At 41.3% G+C, this 17,219-nt stretch overlaps 1 protein-coding gene across 7 annotated transcripts in view; it reads left to right on the forward strand.

Annotated features, from left to right (window-relative positions):
* The first annotated feature begins 4,584 nt into the window (after window positions 1–4,584).
* LOC311012096 (RNA-binding Raly-like protein) overlaps window positions 4,585–17,219 on the forward strand; it is a 32,964-nt gene continuing 20,329 nt past the window's right edge. For 4 of the 7 annotated variants that reach the window (XM_084007428.1, XM_084007429.1, XM_084007430.1 and 1 more), the window contains exons 1-2: window positions 4,607–4,703; window positions 14,955–15,225. In XM_084007428.1, coding sequence (XP_083863554.1) covers window positions 14,970–15,225 — 256 coding nt within the window. In that variant the 5' untranslated portion in view covers window positions 4,607–4,703; window positions 14,955–14,969. Of the gene's footprint in view, window positions 4,704–5,031; window positions 5,173–14,947; window positions 15,226–17,219 lie in introns of those variants that run through there. The other 3 variants (XM_084007425.1, XM_084007427.1, XM_084007426.1) reach the window with 3 other exon arrangements.

Consider the following 17,219-nt stretch of genomic DNA (forward strand, 5'->3'; position numbering starts at 1 on the left):
GCGCATTTTAAATCCCCACAGGAAGCTTAATAATCACACTTGAGCTTAAACTAAGAGAGGAGGGAAATAAGCGAGAGCATCTTACTTCCCCCATCAGCTGAATTAATCAGGAGTGTGAGAGGACTCACATCTAATGAGTCCAAGTTGGAGCACAGTGATGCCCCTAATTGAACTTTGCACACTAGAGGAAGACAAGGAGCGAGGGGACGGAAATAACACTGCGTATCCTTCAGTTCAGGCTGAATTCTCAGTGGGAATATAGAGATACGGTTCCCTCTGAGGTTAAAGGTGCAAACACAGATTTCACTAGGAGTCCCAGCGAATCCCCCTGGTCTGCAGACCACATCTGTTTTCAGAGCAGATGCAGTGTGTTTCGAGTCCATTCTCACTGAATGGGCATTTTCAAGGAGCAAGTGCTCATCATGCAGTCAGACCTCGCTTTGTGCAATAGGCACATATTCCCAGGTGTGCTATAATACATCATGGAGTTTGTAAAGCAGGCAAGGCAGCAGTTTCACATTTCCAATTCATAGCAGCCCCCCCCCCCCCCCACACACACACACACACACACACACACGCCTGCTCACTCTCCGGTGTAATAGACTCCTGTCATTGACGAGTCCCTGGGGTGTACAGAGTGAATCCTTTCTCACGTCTGCATCGATCGGCTCGAGAGTCCTGCCTGATCTACATTGACAAGCTGATTGGGGTCCAAATGAAAGTAAGCAGGTTTTCCAAATTGGAAACACAAGGGACGTCGGTACGCAAACAGACAGCCGGGAAGGTAAATGTCGACATTTGGATTGAACGCCGCAGAAGACGGCTGACTTGGCGACTTGAGAGGCAGTGGTCACTTTGAGCAGCGTGTGCTCTCGTGTTAAAGGATCATTTAACGTGTGTTTGATTTAGTTAAAGCAACGGCTACTGACATATTGGTACTTCATGGGTAATGTGTTTGCAAACAGTTACACGTCTAGACACTGTGCAACATTAGCATTATTTTTTTGTGATGTTAGTCTCATATTCACTCTTGTTTAAGTTCAGTTTTGGTCTCCACCAACTCTCGAGGGAAATGTCTGTTAAAAGCTGATCCATCAATATAAAAAAAAAGAATCAGTGCAGCTTTAAAATCTTATGTCAATGGAAGCCAAAGCTCCTCTTTTGGTGTTTTTGTTCAGAATAATAATATCAGGAGGTGAAACACTGCCAGGTTAATTCACAGTATGATACGGAGACCCGTAACATATGGGCGGCCATATCGGGAAGCCAAAAGAACAGATGGACCAAAGCCCTCATAGTCATTAAGTGTCAGGGCTCATTCAACAGTCAGTATCACAAGCTTGATGTTTGGTTTTTAAAAAGTCGGTATTGCTTTTTAATTTCAGTTCGGGATGTTTGATGGATGCAGAGAATATGAAAGTATGAAATATAAAGGGCTTTATAAAGTCATGAGAGGACAAGATGATCAGGATATCAAATATTCCACACACGTGGACAGAGCAAAGATCATTGAGATCATTGAGATGTCCAAATTACAGTGGAATACCTAAAGCAAAAACATTAACTTGGTTTTATTTGACAGGGGACAGATGAGTTAGTGAAACTAATGTAATTATGTTTTAGTTGCAGGCTCTGCACGGTTCGAGAGCTGGCAGGACAGGCAGCTCAGGGATACGTGAGCTTCAATAAAGTCCAGGGTTTTAGTTTTCCCAGAGGAACACAACAGATCTCAGGAAATGTCAACGTGCAAACGTATCAAAAGGTTACGCCTCGGGGAGGTGCACGGACAAATGCATGATCTGCAAATGAACGGCCTCCCACGCGAAGAAAAATAACACACACGTGCACCAACTGCATCAATGACCTTTCGTCTAATCATTATCTTTCAAGTAAGCAGCACAAATGGTGTTTTCACAAGTCTCTCAGACACTCAAATTACTTTTCTTTACGTTGTAATTTCCGTGAGAAATGGCAGCAAATGCAAAAGATATGCCTGAAAAACGGGACAGAGCCGAACAGAAAGAGAGGGCAAGCACTCAACATTTCCTCAGAGCTCTAACTTACACACAATTGAAATTAATTTTCTCTCCACCCCACCAGAGGCCCTTGAATGATACTGGCAGCATTATACCAGGACAAAGCTTATTTGGTTTACAAACACACACACACACACACACACACACACACACACACACACACACACACACACACACACACACACACACACACACACACACACACACACACACACACACACACACACACACCACTCAGTCACCCACTTTCACATCACTTTCTACATGTCCTAAATTGTATTTAATAGCACCAATCAGTGTGTGGATAGTGAATCCCTGCTGCTAATGCACTATTCGTGTTTGGAAAAGGGGACATTGTAGGCGAAGCATCAGTCCTTTTGCCATTAACGTTACATTACATGTCTTGTTTCGCACTATAATTATAGCTGAGTGCAGACACATGGTTGGACCCGAGTCTTGGAATAAATCAGGTGTTTACGAGGAAGAGACGTGGCCTGCAACGCACACACACAACAACACACAGGCGCGTTGTCTGCCATCGCCTCCTTCGGCTGCATGGCTCGGAGCTGTGTCAGCGAGGACGAGCTGACGCCAGACACCGTTGGACTTATTCACACGGGGCTTGGGACGCCAGCCAGAGAATCACCGTGTGCACCGGGCTGGAGGAAGGTGGATCGAGATGAACAGATACAGAAATCCTCTGTCCCACTGGAGTGGCAGCTGCTCAGAGTGATGTGACTCTCTTCCTCCTTTTTTTTTTTTTTATTGATTTTTATGATGAAGTGAAGCCCCAGAATATTTGGATGTGTTGCTGTAGGAATAGCAGGCAACAACCAAACAAAAACATTTTAACACATTGTGAGATTTTGACATCATCCAGTACAAAACGTGTCTGATAAATGCTGCACAAAAATCGATTCTGGCAGGAATAAGATGCACGATAGGAAGTGCGCTGCCATTACATCTGTCTGTCTCTGCTTATCAGTCCCTTGAGAAGCCATTGATCCATACAGACCCTTTGCTCATATGACCAGCAGACGCTGCAGCAGCAACAAACCCTTCGCTCTCCGTCAAGAATGGGTGGGAACCCTGGAGATGTCAACCTTTCAAAGAGAGGGAGACAGAAAATATATGGAAATATGTCCTGGAGTTTAAAGGTGCAAATGTGTATGATCTGGTCTGAATTTTTGTTTAGAACATTAAAAACATCCACAGAAAGTCTTGTCTTGTTCCTCGGGAGACACTATTACTCCCTGTCACCAGGGGGACTAGGGAGGAGGATGGGTGGTGGGTCCAGGAAACGGGCTTCTAGTTAGCAGTGAGGTAAAGCAACTCAAATTCGGGAGACAGCCCAAACTCCCTGCATCAACAAACAGCAGCCCACTATCACTGCACTGGGTTTGAGACGGCTGAATGCAAGTCGCTACGGCTGCTAACTGAAAGTCTGTCCCGGGGCAACCGGCTTTCCTCCCCGCGGCCATGTAGTTTAAACTTTGTTAAGAACCGCGTCGATCGTTGACATCCTTATTGGTGATCAATATTCTCATGAGGCTCAGTATAAACTCTGTGAATCCATTAAGTAGTTTTTAATGAGCAAGCACCGAGAAGTTGAAGTCGTAATGATGCATGGAAACCTTTTTCAATCGTTCAGTGGACGAAAACAGCTCCCGGCAATAATGATAATCAGTTTATTAGTTTACTAATTTATGTAAATGACAGAATGAGCAACAAGGAGCGATATAATGAGAAATGCTCATAGACTTTTGACAAGATATTACCTTTATGGATGTGGTGGTGGCATGACAGATAATTAGGTGGAAATCAGCATCAGATCAACTTGACAACTGAATTTTTTGACTAAAAGGAAAAATAAGCAACATGATCAGAAAGGCTTTAAAAAAAAACTTGAATCTTTTTTTTTTTGCAATAATTTATAAAAAATAAATTATTGAGGACACAAGCAAATGATTATAGGCTACTTTGTCTCTAATTTTGATTATTCAATTTAAATAAAAAGTTGAAAGTTTTATCTTGAATATTAAAATTTAGTAAACTCAGAGCATTTGATACTCTCCCTGCCTAACTTTCACTGTTTACATTTGTGGGTTTTTTTTGGCTAACAAGGCTAATTTACCACCATGTCTTGGTTCAGCTTTAAAACGTCACTGACCACGTGGACTCACGAGTTGTCAAACTTTTTCAATTATGATCAAGGATCACCAAAAACATTCTGATTAAATCATAGATGCAATGCAACTTAAAAATATATCAGAATGCATTTATCAACTTCAGCAAATGAAGGAAATAAAAAATATATATAAATAAAACATTTAAAGAAAAAACCACCTAGGAACCGTCCGTGACCCCAGGTAGTACCCGGACCCTATTTTGAGAAACTCAAAGATAGCAACGCGCTTAAACATCGACGGCAGAATTCTGAAATCGTCTATTCTTTAACAGCGATAGATAGAACTAGATAGCAGAGGAAAGAAGCTCGGACTGATTAAAAAAACTCGGGACGATCACGAGTCACGTGACTCGAGCACCGGCAGCGGAGAGCGCAAAAGGGACGCAGAGCCTCGGTGCACACACGCCTGCACACCGCCAGTCCGCCGGCCGCTATACGCCCAATTCTCTTTTTAATTGAACCCCTTTTACTCCCGCTCGGTGAGTACATTTCCCACTGACATTTTCTTTTTTTTTAATCCTCTTTTTCTTGCTTTCTCGTCTTGCTGCTCCGACGCCGGAGAAATGTTTTCTCGTTTTCTGCATGCAGTGATTTGAATCTCGGATGCTGTGCGTTGACGCTCCGGCGACATCCACATGAGAAATAGCCAAACGTGCTTTGCGGACGCTCTTGATATTTTTTTTTCTTTTTTTTTTTTAACCCCCTTCTCCCTCTCTCTTCCTCTTCCTCTTCTCTTCCCGAAGCAGCTTCTTTACGGGCTCACTTGTTATATTCTCCACCTTCTTTCACGCTTTTTCTTCTTCTTCGCAATGGCTTGTTTTGGTTTGATTTTGGTTTTGGTGCTTTCCTGTGATTTTGCAGTGTTTCTCTGGTGCTGGAGGCTGCACGTCTCCGAGGGCGAGAAAATAGTTTTGATTTTCATCTTTAAGGATTTTGCTTTTCTAATAGGTGAGAAATGTCACTTTGCTGGAGTTTGTTTTGGTATTTTCCTCGTGCATCTTTGTGCAGCCTTACCGAGCATATGGGACTTTTTTTGTTTTGGATATCTCGGACAGAGCTGGATTTGTATTGGATTGTCAAATAGTTTTAGCTCTTTTAGATGCATCTTCAAAAATCATGCCACGGTTAAAGACATTTTACATCTTAAATCGATGTTCCTGTTTCTTTGGAGGATACAAGTAAAGTGATTGAATGACACAGAATGCAGGATTTGTGTCCTTCAAAGTTTACCTTTTAATTTGGAAAATGTTAAAACAAGTCTATGAATGCAAATCACTGCTGTGCAAAACAAAAAGAGGAGCAACGACCGGATTCCTGCCCATTGAACCGGCCACAGCTGTGCATCTCCGCCCCTGTTTCTCTTGTTTCACACACATTGATAACTGGCGAACACTCACACGTCACCAAGCTTGGAAACTTAAACCGGCTGTATGAGTGGATGGTGGGCGCGGAAGCTTGTACGGGGGTTCCTTGAGGCCCTGGCACATTTTCCAGCAGTTCATTATGCAAATCTGGCTGATAGATTTGATTAGTGGTTTGACCTTGACATGCAGCCAGAACCCAACCGCTAAAAAACCTGCAAGCGACAAATAAAAAAACCCCACAAATCCTCATGCGGTTAACAGGCAAAAATAAAAGTGGCATTACCCTTTAAAATGACCGCTGGAATCATCTATTTAAAAATCCTTAGCCAAAGTTTGTTGTGCTGGAAGCTCTCAAGATATTTATCGGACCAAACCTCCTTTCAATCATCCTCGAATAGACACGGGTGAAGGCCTTTGACAAGCTTTTCCAAGCCTTCAGAAATGTGCAGGTCAGGGAACAGGTGGGGGAAGCCGAGCATGAAATGTGCTGCGACGCAAACAATACTTATCTCTCTACCGGGGATGAGGTGGGGCTGGCTCTGGAACAGCCAGCCTATATAGGCATTGACTGAATCACTAAGAGAGCAGAGGAAGGAAGTAATAAAAGTTCCACCCAGCATTTCTCGAGCGGTCGGTCATCTGTCTCGGTCCAGCCTTGGCCTGTCTTTGTGTTTCCGTGCCCCGTGGCCTGGGATGATCATTGACCCTTAGCAGGTGTACCATGTGGGCTGCCTCCAAGCCACGCACCACAGAGTCCATCTTCTCTGAGATATGGACAAAAAAACATTTTAGAGCTGCTCCAGCATTCAGAGTAGAGGTCAAAGAACATCTCCATCTCTCCGTCTCCTTTTATATCCCCGCATGTGAAAGATAAACAGATGAGGGCGTCAGACAAACAACAAGAAAGACGACGGCGTGCTTTTGTGTGTGTGAAAGAGTGTGTTTCTCTGTTCTAAAATTCACAAGCACACACACACGTATGATATCCACTTCACATAGTTGCAGTTGCGTGTTACATTATGCATGTGGTAATACCCACCGCTCCCTATTAGATCTCCCACACTATGTTCCACGCCTGCATTAGTCATTTTCATCACACTTTTCCGGTGCATGGTTTCGCTTTTGTCGGCCACTGGAAAGCAGCAGTTTGGATAAACAGCGGCATCCTGCACTCATGCACCTGATTCTCGGTTCTGTTGTCACACATGGCATTAGCAGAGCAGCGTCAGTATCTCAGCACCACGGCCAGCTCCCTTTTTTTATTTTTTATTATCCATTCACAGAGATAGTGGTTGATTTCAGCACCATGGACAGCTGCCAGCACTTTATTACTCTGGCAGCTGGAGCGAGCTGATTCTTGCCTGGAAGTAAAGTGTCTCCGCTCACTAACCCCTGGCCTCTCCATCACACACGTCTTATTCTGAGCTATTTCAAGCTCTGTACTCCCCATTCAAAAGGCTGACAAATAGGTTTTTACCCTCGATAAGATAATGAGCATAATTTTATCCTTTTCAAACCATCACTGGAATACTCTTCATATTGTAAGGTTGGACGTATAACAGATATTTGTGTTGTTATTCAACTAAAATAACGTGTGGACACAAAACCACATTTGCTGTAGAGTTGTATGGACACATCATTGACACATACCCAACACTGTGAATGTAGTTATTATTATTGTATTGTGTTGTGTCCATCCATTCAACAGGCTGCAACAATTAGATTAACAAAACGATACTTACTCAGACAGGCAACCTCCATGTTTTAAGCTGTTTATATTCATTTATTTTCTTTTTTCTTTTTATTACTGCCAATAAATCCAACGAAGGACAAAAACAACAATGAACTGACTAATAATTCTTGTCTGTGAAGCCAAAGCCTGATGTATTTTTGTCCTTGTTGCCAAAGACCAGTGATTTATGTATATTGCAGGGGATCCATGAAATATTGTGGAGTACCTCAGCTAATTAAAAATAATAGGAATAATGGTTTGAGAAAATAAATCCACATATCTGTCGTTGCCAAAAACTCTGATTGGATGTTGGCTTTATGCTTTTTACACCACATGATGCATTTACGGTAGTTACGTTGTCAAAGTTACGTTATTATTTAAACCCAAAATGAAACGTATCTGTGAAAGATTTTCAACATTCATTGAATTCGGTGGTTGGCAGAAACCTACAATGCCAACATTTAATTCTGTCGACTGGGTTTTGTAAACCCATAGACTTTAAATGTTGTCCAAAAACGGTTGAAAACGCATCAAGCATCACAGCTGAAAATAGTCCTCAACAAATGAATAATTAATTCTTTGTTTTGTAATGTTTGATTTACATATCTAGTGGGAAGCAATAGGCTTCAGACAGGCTGAGGGAGTCGTGTCGAGAGATGCATGTACTCATTGTTGGTTTTGGGCTTTTGGTGGCATTTATTGGTAAAAACAAAAATATAGAATTAAGGCAGGTTTATGCTTTAATTAAATCCTTAGTAAACCCAAATTTGACTATGCCTTATATAGTAAGGACAGATGTAAAGTGTACAACCGTTATTTGTATTGTTTTTTCAACAGACATATGGCACCAAATTTACTGTAGAGTTGAATAAACGCCTCACGTACAAAAGAAAACGATAAAATTAGAAACTATGAGCTTTACAAATGTATAATTTATTACTTAAACATGCCTGTTATGAACAAATATAGACACGGAGCCGATGGATCACCAAGACAACAGTTTTTTCTGTTTCTTTCCTTTAACATTTAATAATTAATTAAATGTCTCATTTAGTGACATTATTTAGTGTTTGCTCGTTTTGATGTCGCATGCTTTCACTCTATTGTGTTTACAAAATCAGTTTCTTATCCACTATACAATAAACTGAAATCACTGCCAGCGTGTTCAACAGCAGACCAGAGGGATTTTTTTCAATTTAAATTGCAAATTGTTCCTAGATTAGAATTATAATGAGCAACTTTGTTTTTACCATTCAGTAAGGAAACTCCACATTATAAATATCCAGCTCGGCTTCATATTTGATTCATTCGATCAGACCTGCACAATGTTTGAATGCCCCCTTCTTTGTGTGTGTGTGTGTGTGTGACCTCTTGCCCACTTTCACCTTTAACCTTTCACCCTCACTGCCCCAAAATCATTACCTCAGTCTGACTTCACGGCTCCACTCCACAGCCTTCTGGTGTCATAAAGCAGAAACCAGCTAATTACTCACAGCTCTAGTAACCCAGTTACTTTAGCCTAGTGGAGCGGGAAGCTACATTTGGCAGTCACACAAGAGGAGAATTAAGGAAATGGAGAAGTACATATGTCCGTGCCAAGAGATATGGGGGGGAAGCATGGCATATGCTCATATGCCCTTGAGTGGGATTGTGGACTCCCCTGCTACAACAGCAGGTGGAGTGTTTTCTTCCCAGTTGCCTTCAAACACTCATATTGATGTAGGAACAGTGCTTGAGTGTTTTCCTCAGTGTGACTTTGGGAAAATCTTCAAGTGAAGCTAAAAATAAACAGCAGACAGCAGCGTGGACACAGTGACGTAACAGAGAAAGAGGGTTAAACACGGTCCATGAACAGAATATGTCCCATGGGCATCAATGAAGCATCGTCCAAGTCGCTCAATAGGTTTCTCCGTGTATCGCTTTTTATAACTGTTTACAAAAGTTGCAAATAGTTTCAAGTTCAAATGATACACGATGACCTCAAAGATCAGGTTTGGTGATAATATAATATGATGTGATGATATCATAAAATCAAATGCCCCAAAGATGCAGAGATAATCTGCCCTGCTATTATTGCAAAATGCAAGATAAAACGTCTCCCAGCGATACGGCTGTATGCCATCTCACCGCATAGGTCACACTGTGCCTTTATCTCCCTGCTGTCATCGCACGTCGAGGCTATAGGTCGCTGGAATCTGATTATGATACTCATTTTAGCTGCGTGATCATCTTCCTTCAGTCGCTCTGCTTCATTGAGCCTCACACGGGAGGGGGGGTTTCTTTAGTTCTGTATAAGTGTATACCTGTGGGGTTTCACATATCCTTCCACATGGTTAAAGGTATGAAAACAATGATGAAAGGCTGATAGAAGAGGAATATAAAGGATAGATTCACAGAAACGATTTTTAAGCTACCTACCGTGTGATGTATGCTTGTATTTTCCCATCTTTCAAATTCTGGTCCGAGGCCTAAGCTCCTTGAAGATGACTGGCATTGCAAATGTCTTTTTATCCCTCCACCCCCCTTTTTTTGACGTTCTCTCATTCCCTCCTGTCTTATTTCCCTTTGTTGCCATTTTGCTCCTTTCCATTCCAACTCAAGACAGGTATTATGCAGGAGGTAATGAGAATAGTGCTTGACAGTCATCCGTCCGTATTCCAGGTACATACAGTAAACGGGGCTCAGCACTGCGGGCCAAGTTGCTCATTATATGTTGGCTATAACAGCCTATTCTCTATCTGCTGTGCAGGGTTAGCCAGTATTTACTGTACACGTCCTGCAGGAGAGAGATTATATTCCACTGGGCCCTATGGGCTGGGAGCAGAATGGCCCAGCAAGGAACTCTATTCATTAAGCCCTTAATTGCTAATTGAGGTCTTGAATGATTCAGCAATAGCCGCTGCTGTTCAGGCATTAGTTGAGTAATTTATGGCCGAGAGGGAGCAGGGGAAAAAAATTAACAAGGGCGAGAGAGTGTTATTAAAAAGGACATCAGTGCCCGCACAGCGCTGTTATGACACAGCCACCTAATGTTAACTCTCCAAAATCTGTAAACGGCTCTTTTTTTTGAATAGCTGATTTGTCTTTGAGTTAAACGCATTATGTTCTGCGTTTCCTTTAACCATAATAGTATTTGACCCTCCACACCCTCATAGTCTTTATTTAACTCACATTTTTTGTGGTTAAGAATGGGTTTTTAGCAGTATTTTCAGCTTTTATATTATTCACAGCAGCATTTTGATAAATCCTCACATGTACTGCCAAAACAGCAGAAGCCGAGTTCAGCATAGCTCATAAATTTAGACTGTGTAAAAATCAGCTGGCAGCTGGTGAGGAGGAAAAACCAACCCATGGTGCCATGTGATTTTACACCAGTTGTTTATTATCTCTGCTTTCTTTCTTTCTTTTAGTTTTTGTTTTAGTAAATAACACAGATTATAACAATAATAAAAGAGCCAGGGGTATATATATATATATATATAAATATGGAGAATATAAAACATCCTTCAGGAACACAACAAAATAAGTCGTTTGGGTTTTTCTTATGTGGTTAATGGGATTTAAAGCCACATTCTGTTGTGCAAATTGTACAATGACAATGAATTGAACCTTCAACTTTGTATTTCTATTGCTAAAATGATATTTATGAATAAAAGATTTTGTCAACATTCTCGGGTTGTTGGATTTTTAAAAAAACACCGCCACACCAACACCACACTTTCCCATCGTAACGTTAAGCTTTTTTTTACAACTGATTATTGGAACATCTGAGCAGCCAGAACAGCAACAATCATTATTCTGGCTCTAAAACCTCCCAGAGACGCTGTCATTGAGTGATTTCAGCACAATTTTCAGCTTTTATGGTTTCCACAGCGGCATTTTTGATAAATCCTCGCATTTTATGCTGTAAATGTTCTCCCGTAAAGAAGGAACATTACCCATACCTACATCATGGCGTGCTTTGTAAATGTAGACTGTATAAAATGTAATTATATTTCAGTCCACATTTATGCCCCTGTAATGTGTTTGGCTGTCATTCAAAAGGCACAAAGAAAACAAAATACCGGCTTATTATAAACGCATACTCCATTCTTTTATGCAGATGTATTTTTTCCAGTGAGGTACTAAAAGTTGAAACTCGAAAGTCGTCCGTCACCTGATAAGACAGAAGGCGACATATCTACAGCTTGTTCTCCTCTGCTGACGACGGTCGAGGTTAGATGCTACGCCATCAGATAAAACGCCGCCATGATTAACGCGTTCAAGCGGCGGAGAGTGAGTGTGGCCTGAATGCATCCTTCACATCCCAAAAGTATTCGTCACACTGGGTGAGGGGTTTCCATCTTGTCCTCGTCTGACGGGAGCGTGAATCAGCGAGGAGAGATCTGGGGAGAGAGGGAGAGGATATGCTAAAATGATTACTTTCACCAGTTCCTCGCTTCTTTATCTCCGGAGACTCTGAAGCCGCCTGACAGTCGGTGTGAAAGGACCAAAGAGGATCCATGAAATACTTAAACTTGGAACCTCTGCAACACGGGAGGATGCCCTGAAGAAAGAAAAAAACATCACTGTCAAGCACTCACTTTGCTGTTAGAAGAAAATGTACTGACTTGTAACAGACAAACAAAAATGTCTCAGCATGGATAAAGCATGCCAGTGGTGACGTAGGGTGTGTTCGCAGCTTCACCGATGCATGAAGATGTTATTTAGCATTCATTTCTGAAGCGTGAAGCATGCCAGGCTGAATCCAAAGTGTGTTTTTTTTCCGGCCTGGGATGTTTCCACACGCGTTTGCCAGCAGTTTTGCCACATGTTCTCCTTAAATGCTTTGAGGATCTTTGGGACTCATGAATATGGTAAAATAATCGTCTCTTATTTATTTTTTGTGAGTGGCCATTTTGAGGGAGCTAGGAATAATGTAAAACTTTTTCTTGCCACCATTTAAAAACATGTGATCGAGGGGAGTTGACAAAATACTGCTGGAGTATCTCTGGGGCGTTGATGTGAGCTGAAGCATGTGGTGAAAGAGAGACTGACGGCTGCCTTAACAGGATATAGATCGTTTACACAAGCTGCAGTTATTTAGAGCACAAGTTTAGTGGAAGCACCAGTTGTCGTGGACGGTGGACAGGTTTCCAGATTCTGTAGAAAACTACAAAGCCTTAGTGGAGCTAATGTCCATAAGTAAGTTTCTTTTTAGCGTATATGAGACGATCTATGCCCTTCTGTGTCTTTAAAAAAGAATATATTTATATAGAGAGAGAGCTTCTGCAGTCGTTCCAACCAAACAAGTTTCATTCAAACATTTCAACCAGTCTATCCAGAGACAGACAGGTAACCAGTCTATCACAGGGCCAACATGTAGAGACAGACAGGTCTCCAGTCTATCACTGGGCTGACTGAGACAGACAGGTAACCAGTCTATCACAGGGCTGACATGTAGAGACAGACAGGTAACCAGTCTATCACGGGGCTGACATGTAGAGACAGACAAGCATTCGCAATCACATTCACACCTACGGGCAATTTAGAATAATCAATTGCCTGTCTGTCTGTCTGTCTGTCTGTCTGTTTGTCTGTCTGTCTGTCTGTCTTGATTCTTAACGATGTACTGTATTTCATACATTTATGTTTTGTCAAATCTTAATCTGTAACGTAATAACTAAAAACTCCAGCTGTAAAAGTACCTAAAAAACAAAAAGTTACCGTCCACCATTAGTTAATATTATGAGAATTAGCACCAGTAATTAATTAATTGATATGGGTCGAGACAAAGGTAGAAGGAGCAGCCTGGTGGCGTTTAGTAGGACTCAGAGTGGCGGTGTGTTCTCCTGAGGGCCACATTACTGTATAACGCTGACCTGAGGTCCTCACAGGGAATTGATGAATAGATTGGAGGATGATTGTGGGGCCTGTTTCTCCCACCGGGGGGGAGCCAAGTCTCTTTGCTGGACTATCTTTTAAATATGGAAACAGGGTTATATCTCCTATAGGAGATATGTCAGGTTTCACACTTTTCCTCTCACCTCCTGCAGACAGTGTTCCTGTCTCAGCTTCCATGTAAATGTGTAGGTGGGGTCAGGATATTCATCAATTAACTGAGAAAAACAATGCTCAGAAATATATATATATATGTATATTTGTTTTGGTTCTGTAAGTAAATGGAATTTCTTTTGGTTTTAGCCAAGGCAAGGCAATTTTATTTATATAGCACCTTTCAACAACAAGGCAATTCAATGTGCTTTATATAAAACATTTAAATAAGCCAATAAAATAAAATATATTTTGTTTTAATAAAAAAAAAAAAAAAAAAAAAAAAAAGAATGTCAAGGAATGGAAATTACAGTGCAGTATAATAAATTCATAGATAAATTGTTGTTTGGAAAACAATAATGTCATGTGACGTTTGATGCAACAATTTGTCAATTAATCACAGTCATTGACAGAAAGTTATTAGCAACTACTGTTTTGAGTCATTTTTGAAGAAAAAAATCTTTCCTGCTTTTCCTTGTTTTATAGTTAAGGATCTTTGGGTTTCGGACTGCTGATCAGAAAATACAAGATGTTTAAAGATGTCACCTCAGACACTGATGTTTTACAGGATAAATGATTAATCAATAAATAAAAGATAGTTACATGTTGCAGCTCTAATTTGAAGAGATCACGTCGGCTTTTGGGAAGCTGTGATGGACACTTTTCACTTGTTGCAGCCCTAAAGGATTTACTGTAGCTCCCTAATTTTTGGTTTTCAATTCTCTTATAAACAAATAAGAAAATATGATCACATAAATCAAGCATTTGCTGTGACTATTGAAGTTGTTGGGTAAAAATCTTTGAGCGTATCTCAAAATGCTTTTATCGCTCATAGTTTGACCATAGTGGGGTTTAGGTGGATTCATAAAACCATAGATGGCGGTGCGTTACTATGAGGGGCCGTCAGGGACATAATTCAGAATTACCTCTCACACACACATGCTCTCATATACACTACTGAAACGCTCTCATACACACTACTAAAACGCTCTCACACACACTTCTAAAATGCTGTCATACACACTTCTAAAATGCTCTCATACATACAAGTAAAACTCTCTCACACACACTACTAAAATGCTCTCACACACACTACTAAAACACTCTCACACACACTGCTAAAATGCTCTCATACATACAAGTAAAACACTCTCACATACACTACTAAAATGCTCTCGTACACACTACTTCACTTTAATTTGTAAGAGGATTTTACTTGGTTAGCGTTTTAGTAGTGTGTGTGAGAGCGTTTTAGTAGTGTATGCGAGAGCGTTTTACTTGTATGTATGAGAGCGTTTTAGTAGTGTGTGTGAGAGCGTTTTAGTAGTGTGTGTGAGAGCGTTTCAGTAGTGTGTGTGAGAGCGTTTCAGTAGTGTGTGTGAGCAAATACTTTTTCAGTTGTTTATGTGAGAGTGTTTCAGTAGTGTATATGAGAGCATTTCACATGTGTGTGTGAGAGGTAATTCTGAATTATGTCCCAGATGGCCCCTCATACGTTACGTCCCACTGCTGCTCGCTGTTTGGCTTCCTGTGTGTAACCTGCACACTCTAACCCTTCCTGGCTTTCTGAGCAGTGTGCACCTGTGTCTCCCAGCAGGCAGTGCTGCAGGACTAGGATGACTGGGAAGACCCAGACCAGCAACGTGACCAACAAGAATGACCCGCGCTCTCTCAACTCCCGCGTCTTCATCGGCAACCTCAACACAGCTGTGGTAACCAAGGGCGACATCGAAGCCATCTTCGCCAAATACGGCAAGATCGTGGGCTGCTCGGTGCACAAGGGCTACGCCTTCGTCCAGTATGCCAGCGAGAGGAACGCCAGGGCGGCCGTGACCGGGGAGAACGCCAGGGTCGTCGCCGGACAATCACTAGGTGATGTTGTTCAAATGTGCATCCTTGAATTCTGGTTACTGTGCAGTGAGAACTACACTGGACTTTCTCCATAATAAGAGACCATTTTTCAGTGCTTCACTCTAAAAAGTTTTTAATGTCAGATGACTTGGATTCCCAAAAGTACATTTCTGATATCTTGAAAAACATATGCAACAACAACATATACAGATCTGCTGGCTGATTTATGTATACGTTTATAAAAGATGACGAAGCTAGCGTTCAGTGCAACATCAGGTTCCTGTGTGTGACAGTTGGCCGTTAGTGTCCGTGGTTGGTCCTTTGTCTGAGGATTTAGTGGAGATGAATGAGAGTCATATTCTTGTAGTTTATTGGTGGCCTGTGGATTCTGGTTTCCGTTTTCTTCTCCAAAGTTCAAGCTATTGTTGAAGCAGCTGATTACAGCTTCCTGGCGTTAAGAGTGGACTGAATTTGGTTGAGAAGTTAAAGTTTCTGAGTTAATAAGCTATATTTAACGGTATTTAATGACTATATTTTCAACATGTAACTTGCCCTGATGGTGGCTTGTTATCCTCCACCTATGATACTAATGCGTCTACAGCTACTATAAAGGGTTAAACTTGTCTTCTATTTCTGGCAGTACTGTTAAGTGTTCCTCATGCATTCATATGGTTAATGCATACTTGAGCGTGAGACACCTACATCTTCACAGGTGGAAAAATTCAACTTGAAATATATATATATATATATGCACACGTATCATTTTCTGCAAAAGCAATAAAAACTACACAAGCTGTACATATAAGAAGAAGGTCATATAAGAAGGGGTCAATACCAATAACAAGAGATCATGTCATAAAAGCAAGTCCATATAAAAAGACCTCCAGTTGCCATCTGGTTCATTGTGTTTGTGGACGAAAGCCCTCCGATGACGGCGAGCTCGAATTTGATCAGTAAAACCGTAAAAACAATTATGAAATGGAATGGAGAAGTACAGCCGGTGTGGAGATACTAAGATACAGAATCCGTTTTTAGGAGTTGACTTAAACTTAAAGTTCAAACAGACAGACAGTCAGGCAGACAGACGGCAACAAGGAGGAAACATTCAGATCCACCATCCTCGTGGGCATTGAGTGGATCCCTGCAAATCTTCCTTATTACTTATTGATTAGTTTACAGCCTCCTCCACGGAAAATAAAAGTCCTCCCCGAGCCCTGCTCTCTCATTAAATATGAATGAGAGCACCGCCGGGTCACATCTGTGATTTCGTCCTGTGTTTGCAGACAGTTCCATGCATTCCTTGGCTGTGAAATCACATATGTCAGTGGTAAGAGTGCAAGGTGGGGTTGTGTTCACGGGGATTTGCTGCATTATTATGTGGCTCAAGAACTATTATTCAGTGAAAGTAAACTCACTAAGGTGTTATTTTGGTAGAAACTGGTCAAATTAGACCCGGTGGGACCAAAGATACAAGCAGACAGACAATCGGATTTTAAACAACAATAGGAGCCAAACTTAATGCAAAATCCATCACAGTTTAAAGATCGAGTTCCTGGTTCAAGTTTGACCTACGGTATTTGCTCACATGATTATCCTGTTACTGCTGAACTTTAGGTTTGGATGATCTGGATGTTGGCTTGTTTGAAAGCTAGCGAGGAAGAAGAGATCTGTTTGAAAAGTAAACTGGAATAAAACGAGAAGAAGCGTAGAAAAATGACACTCCAGTTGACATAAAATGGAAATACTGTATCCTCTTAAAGAAATAATTCAACATTTCGGGGATACACACGTTTTGCTTTCCTGCCAAGACTCTCATGTCTGTATTAAGTATGGAACTAGAGCCAAGAGGTGATTAATTAAGCTTAGCATCACTTCATCCGGCTGCTGCTTGCCATTTTTCTCCTGTGGCTCCTTTTTCCATTTAATTTAGCACGACACATGCTCAGTCATTTTCAAAGAAGCATAAAGGTCTTGTGAATAATTGGTTATCTTATCAGCCATCACCATACATTTGC

Source organism: Eutrigla gurnardus (genome assembly GCF_963514095.1).
Source record: "Eutrigla gurnardus genome assembly, chromosome: 4".
Lineage (NCBI taxonomy): Eukaryota > Metazoa > Chordata > Actinopteri > Perciformes > Triglidae > Eutrigla > Eutrigla gurnardus.